Source organism: Triticum urartu, chromosome 4A (genome assembly GCF_056163025.1).
Source record: "Triticum urartu cultivar PI428250 chromosome 4A, HENAU_Tu73, whole genome shotgun sequence".
In the NCBI taxonomy this organism is placed as follows: domain Eukaryota; kingdom Viridiplantae; phylum Streptophyta; class Magnoliopsida; order Poales; family Poaceae; genus Triticum; species Triticum urartu.
This window is the reverse complement of record NC_141876.1, coordinates 74,897,788-74,904,568: the sequence shown is the minus strand read 5'-3', so window position 1 is coordinate 74,904,568 and position 6,781 is coordinate 74,897,788. Positions and strand designations below refer to the sequence as shown.

The window sequence follows — 6,781 nt, the reverse complement described above, 5'->3', positions numbered from 1 at the left end:
AATTTGTAGGCGTTAAACTTTAAGAGTGGGTTTTGGGGGTTAAGTTTCGGCAATTAGTTAAGAGTTGCTTACCAAAAACCACATGGCATACGATGTAAGCTGAGTATCATGGAAGAACCCAAAAAATATGACTTGGCCAAAACCTTCTTTCCTCCTTGTAGCCCGGAACCTATCGGATGGCACACATACACATATCGAACACACTGGAGTAGTTTGATTGCTCTCTTTCATCATTGCCCAAATTCAATCACGGGCCCTGTAGTCGGACGGAGACCAGAGTGCATTTCCCTTTCTCTGTCGGGCGCCATGCCATAATTGCCCGAAGCCTTTCTAAATACTCCCCAAAGCCAATGGAACAATTTGTTGATAAAAAACGCCAAAGCTGGAAACTCCCCATCACTTGCCACGGCTGCTTCCTCGCCCACTACAAGCCTTTAACAGTTAGTTTCTCTGCTCCGAAAGATAAAGCAAAAAGAGAAGCAATGGAGAGAGAGATGAAGAGGACCAGAGAGAGGAGGAGGAGAAGATAGAACACAGAGACACCCAAAGCAGAGCCCGCCCGATGCACCGGACACCCTTCTCCCACAAGGCATAAATAGCTCAAAAGACAAAGCCATTCTTGTCACACAGAGAACATATTCCCCTCCCCTTCACCTTCGGTGTGAAGCTCACGCCTCTCGCCGCCATTTTCATGTGAAGCTTCTCAAGATTCTTGCATGCCTTTGCCGTTCCCTCTATCTACCCATCTACCTCTCTACCATCTCAACATCCATCCATCCATCCGTCACTCCAAGTGTCTATAAGCTCACTGAAACAGCAGCAATGGCATTGCCAATGGCTGCGTATTCTAGCTAGTTTCTCACCACAGTTCGCAAGCCGCAAGAATTGTAGGCCAGATGAAGGCTCTCCATCCTTTTGTCTTGCTCTCCTTGATTTTTCTTCTACCACTATCCATCGGTAGTGTCGATGGCTATGGACACGGCGAGGCGTTGCATGGAGATGCGCTGGCCTTGCTCTCCCTCAAGGCCTCCCTCAGCTGCCGCCCCCACGTGCTGCGCTCGTGGCTGCCGGGCAATGTCGCCTCCGTGTGCGAGTGGACCGGCGTCCGCTGCGCCGGCGGCAGGGTCGTCTCCGTCGACATCGCCAACATGAACGTGTCCACTGGCGCGCCCGTCACGGCCGAGGTGACTGGGCTCGCCGCGCTCGCGAGCCTCTCCCTCTCCGGGAACGGCATCGTGGGCGCGGTGGCCGTGTCCGCGCTCCCGGAGCTCCGCTACGTCAATGTCTCCGGCAACCAGCTCGGCGGCGGCCTCGACGGCTGGGACTTCCCGTCGCTCCCCAGCCTCGAGGTGTTCGACGCCTACGACAACAACTTCTCCTCCTCGCTCCCGGCCGGCGTGACGGCGCTGCCGCGGCTCCGATACCTTGACCTCGGCGGCAATTACTTCTCCGGGGTGATACCCGCGTCGTACGGCGGGATGCTGGCTCTGGAGTACCTGTCCCTCAACGGCAACAACCTGCAGGGCACCATCCCGCCGGAGCTCGGCAACCTGACGAGCCTCAGGGAGCTGTATCTCGGGTACTACAACGCATTCGACGGCGGCATCCCGCCGGAGCTCGGCCGGCTGCGCAACCTCACCATGCTGGACGTCTCCAACTGCGGCCTCACCGGGAGCATCCCGTCGGAGCTGGGCGAGCTGGCCTCCCTCGACACGCTGTTCCTCCACACCAACCAGCTGACCGGCGAAATCCCGCCGGAGCTCGGCAACCTCACGGCGCTCACCAGGCTGGACCTGTCCAACAACGCGCTCACCGGCGAGGTGCCGAGCACCCTGGCGTCCCTCACCTCGCTCCGGCTGCTCAACCTGTTCCTCAACCGGCTCCACGGCCCGGTCCCTGACTTCGTCGCCGCGATGCCGCGGCTGGAGACGCTGCAGCTCTTCATGAACAACTTGACCGGCCGCGTCCCGGCGGGCCTCGGCGCCAGCGCGGCGCTCCGGCTCGTCGACCTGTCGTCGAACCGGCTCACCGGCATGATCCCCGAGATGCTGTGCTCCTCCGGCGAGCTGCACACCGCCATCCTCATGAACAACTTCCTCTTCGGCCCCATCCCCGGGGCGCTCGGCTCGTGCGCGAGCCTCACCCGGGTCCGGTTCGGCCACAACTACCTCAACGGCAGCATTCCCGCCGGCTTCCTCTACCTCCCGCGGCTCAACCTGCTGGAGCTGCAGAACAACCTGCTCTCCGGTCCGGTCCCGTCGAACCCGAGCCCGACCCTGACCGGTTCGGAGTCGCAGCTGGCCCAGCTCAACCTGTCCAACAACCTGCTGTCCGGGCCGCTGCCTGCCGCGCTGGCCAACCTCTCCGCGCTGCAGACGCTGCTGGTCAGCAACAACCGTCTCGCCGGCGCCGTGCCGCCGGAGGTAGGGGAGCTCCGGCTGCTCGTGAAGCTCGACCTCAGCGGCAATGAGTTGTCCGGGCCGATACCGGAGGCCATCGGCCGGTGCGGGCAGCTCACGTACATTGACCTCAGCACCAACAAGCTGTCTGGGCCGATCCCGGAGGCCATCGCCGGGATACGGGTGCTGAATTACCTCAACCTGTCGAGGAACCAGCTCGAGGAGTCGATCCCCGCCGCGATCGGGGCGATGAGCAGCCTCACGGCGGCCGACTTCTCCTACAACGACCTGTCCGGCCAGCTGCCGGACACGGGCCAGCTGCGGTACCTGAACGAGACGGCGTTCGCGGGCAACCCGAGGCTGTGCGGGCCGGTGCTGAACCGGCCCTGCAACATCAGCAGCGACGCCGGCGGGTCGACGGCCGTGAGCCCGCGGCGGGCGACGGCGGGGGACTACAAGCTGGTGTTCGCGCTGGGTCTGCTGGCGTGCTCGGTGATCTTCGCCGCGGCGGCCGTGCTGCGCGCTCGGTCGTACCCCGGCGGCGGGCCGGACGGCGCGTGGCGGTTCACGGCGTTCCACAAGGTGGACTTCGGCATCGCGGAGGTGATCGAGTGCATGAAGGACGGCAACGTGGTGGGCCGCGGCGGCGCCGGCGTGGTGTACGCGGGACGAGCCCGGTCGGGCGTCGCGATCGCCGTGAAGCGTCTGAACGGCGGCGGGCGGCACGACCACGGGTTCCGCGCGGAGATCCGGACGCTGGGCAGCATCCGGCACCGGAACATCGTGCGGCTGCTAGCCTTCTGCACCAACGACCAGGAGGCGAACGTGCTGGTGTACGAGTACATGGGCGGCGGCAGCCTCGGCGAGGTGCTCCACGGCAAGGGCGGCGGGTTCCTGGCGTGGGACCGGCGGTACCGGATCGCGCTGGAGGCGGCGCGCGGGCTCTGCTACCTGCACCACGACTGCAGCCCGATGATCGTGCACCGGGACGTCAAGTCCAACAACATCCTCCTCGGCGACGGCCTGGAGGCCCACGTGGCGGACTTCGGGCTGGCCAAGTTCCTCCGCTCCGGCGCCGGCGCCGGCGCGGCCAACGCCGGCGCGTCCGAGTGCATGTCCGCCGTCGCCGGGTCCTACGGCTACATCGCGCCAGGTACGTACGAACACGTCTCGTTACATACACATGTGCTGGTGTTTTGTCTCTAGTCGCTTATCGCCTTGCGTGCCTGCCGATGAGGGGTCAATCAGATTTGGTTTAGGATCCATCGGTTTTCCGAGCTCGTCTGCTTGTCGCCGCCTTGCACGGGGATGGCCCCCGTCTCTGGGCCGTGGGACCCGCTCTTCCGAAGTCAATAGCCAGTGGTGGTACTGCGCCAGGACAAGTGAGCGCCTGATTAGGTTTGTCGCGAGTTAAAAACCATCACGTACGATTGACCACATGCACGCAGATAGTGATAGTGGTTACTGGTTAGTACTACTATGTCTCATTGTCTGCCCAGACCGCAGGCGCAGAGCCACAGTGGGTGTAGCTCACTGCCTCACTGTTTCAGATCAATCGCACGGAAACTTTTGGTCCCTCCCAGTACGTTTACACCTCGAAATCAAGCTGTATACTAGGATGTTTTTACATTTCAAATCCTTAGTAAGAATATGTCAGGAGGAGAAACAAGGTGTGTAGTTTTGAAATGGGGAGACGGGAGGGCAGGGCGGAGGGCTACTTTGAGCGCCGACCCGACCCGAGCTGAGCTGCGGCTGCCCGTCCGGTCCGGTCCGGTCCGGCTCTGTGTATGCACATGACACGCAGTGGCAGTAGAAGGCCATCCGATCCGGTCTGACTTTACACCACATCAGCAGCGGCCAGCAGCACTGCGGGCGCCGGCGGGCCCTCGGCGAAAGCGGCCGAAAAGGGGTGCTCTGCTCAGGCTCGCACTCGAGCACCCAATTATTTTCCCGCGGGCCCCCGACCCCGCGCGATTACGACCACACGATGCCGCCCCTGTGGGCGCGCCCGGACGCCGGCCGCACGCTGGCCAACACAAGTCGCGAACCCGACACGGCCATGCCATGCGTCGTGTATGCCAAACAAAAACTCCGTGCCATGCAGTGCATGAGCCGAGACCTCCCGTGTACCACAGCGCGCAGTGTGGGCCGCGTCGTGTCAGGCCGGGCCAGTGCGTGCGCCAGAGCAGCAGCATCGGGCATGGCAAAAGGGGGTTTGAGTTTGAGCCCGCCCGATCTTCTCGTCACCCGTATCCCTCTGACTCGGTAATTTTCTCGTAGTGGTAGTACGAGGCTTCGTCAGCCTGGTGAGGTCTGTAGCAGTAGGATACGGACCTCCCGTATGACACGGTAGGTATTACTGGGTACCAGTACCGGCTGGTCCAGCCCGGCACGGCCCTTTAGGTCAGGATCGACTCGGTTGCGCTGCTGTATCTTTGACCGGCATGGGACACACTCACTCACTCCGGTAAAAAAAAAAAGCCTCGTCATCCTCCTCCTCCGTCCCGCTCCTGGGGCCTCGCCAAAGCAGCCTCCCGCTTTGCCGCCGTTACGTCGCCAAAGCCAAAGCCGGGGCGCCCCCGGCACGCTGTTCCTACCCTTTCGAACGGCACGGGCGCCCTCACTGTTACGGTCACGAAGTTTGTAGTATAAGTTTTCCCCTCTCTCCCTCTCTCTCTGCTTTTCCTTTCTGCTCTTCCGGGTTTGGGATTTGGCAAGATCTCAGGGCAGGCATGGGCTGGATTAACTGACAGAGCTCCTCTTCTTGATCCCGGCGAAGAATTTTCCTTGGATTTGACGAACTTGGTCGATAGAATATACTATGCGCGTATGTATGGGAAAGATTCCGGTGGATCTGCAAAGGGTAGGGTAGGCGGTTTCTCTTGGGATTCGTCGCAGAATGTTGTACGCACTCGCCTCTGTCCTAGGCGCACATAGCCAGTTTCTGTACTATTCAAATCAGCACCGTAGCACAGGCTCGCTTTTCCTAGCATGCCAAGCTCGCCATCCTAGCGTACGCTAGGTTTTGAACATAATTTATAACGATCGCGCTTAGATTTGAGATCAGGCTAGTAGTATTATTATCTTATACTGATCAGTGCGGTGGTGCACGTTGAGAACACTCCTCCTAGGTTTACGTCCATAGCTTTCTCTTTTACTACCCATTGATTTAATCATTGTGTTCTTTGACGAGAAGAGAAGTTACACTGGTTGAAATGTTGCCATGATGATGTGATTAGCAGGCATGCTGATTGTGGTCCTGTTTGTTTGCAGAGTACGCGTACACCCTGAGAGTGGACGAGAAGAGCGACGTGTACAGCTTCGGCGTCGTCCTGCTGGAGCTCGTCACCGGCCGGCGGCCGGTGGGGGACTTCGGGGAAGGGGTGGACATCGTGCAGTGGGCGAAGCGGGTCACCGACGGCCGGCGGGAGAGCGTGCCCAAGGTCGTCGACCGCCGGCTCAGCACGGTGCCCATGGACGAGGTGTCCCACCTCTTCTTCGTGTCCATGCTCTGCGTCCAGGAGAACAGCGTGGAGCGCCCGACCATGAGGGAGGTGGTGCAGATGCTGTCCGAGTTCCCCCGCCACGCGTCCACCCAGCCCTCGCCGTCGTCGGCGTCGTCCTCGTCGGCGCCGGAGCCGGACAAGGGGCCCAACTGCTACAAGCTGTTCCCGGACCTGCTGAACTAAGTCCGGCAGAACAAATCATGCAGCAAATTGACGTTGCTACTACAGAGTACTCAGGGCCGAATTACAGCACTACTACTAATTGGGGCTAGCATTCTACAGTTTCTTGGGTAGATCGACAGTGAGGGTGACAGGGGATGGGGAAGAGCAATAAACATGTAACTTTGTTTTTCTCCTAATTCTCATCTTCTTTTCTACTATATCTTCTTTTCTTTTCATCAAAGGTGTATAGGGTTTGATCATATGCTACTACGTACCATCATCTAGGGGTTTGTGCTGTCCAATGTAATAGTCATCTCCATCATGGCTTTGGCCCTTTGTAATCTCCTGGTAATCTTCAGCCACCATCCATTGTCATCTCCTTTACACTAGTTCTTGTTCATGCTGAAATGTGTACTAGCAGTACTACTACACAGCTTTTTGTATTACTTGAGGCAATTTTGTCATGTGAGGGTCTAGTAATCATCTGTTCGAAGATTCTTGACTGAAACTTTGGTTTCATGAAAAGTAAGAAAGGAAAAGGGGGGAAACAATAGTAGCTTGACAGTCTTTGAAAACATTTCGATTCCCAAAGCTTAAAGCATCCAAATAGGGACTTGAATTGCGCAGCTTTATGGGAATAAAGGAGGGTCAAAAATATCGGGAAAAAAGAATTTTCAAGATCATCATGGGTCGATGATGCATGGTTTCAGGGCT

At 58.8% G+C, this 6,781-nt stretch overlaps 1 protein-coding gene across 1 annotated transcript; it reads left to right on the top strand.

The window, feature by feature from the left end:
* Positions 1-491: 491 nt before the first annotated feature.
* LOC125550790 (uncharacterized) lies at positions 492-6,456 on the top strand. The gene is made up of 2 exons (XM_048713882.2): positions 492-3,552; positions 5,673-6,456. The coding sequence occupies exons 1-2, from the start codon at positions 897-899 to the stop codon at positions 6,086-6,088; spliced, it is 3,072 nt and encodes a 1,023-aa protein (XP_048569839.2). The 5' UTR covers positions 492-896; the 3' UTR covers positions 6,089-6,456.
* Positions 6,457-6,781: the final 325 nt, after the last annotated feature.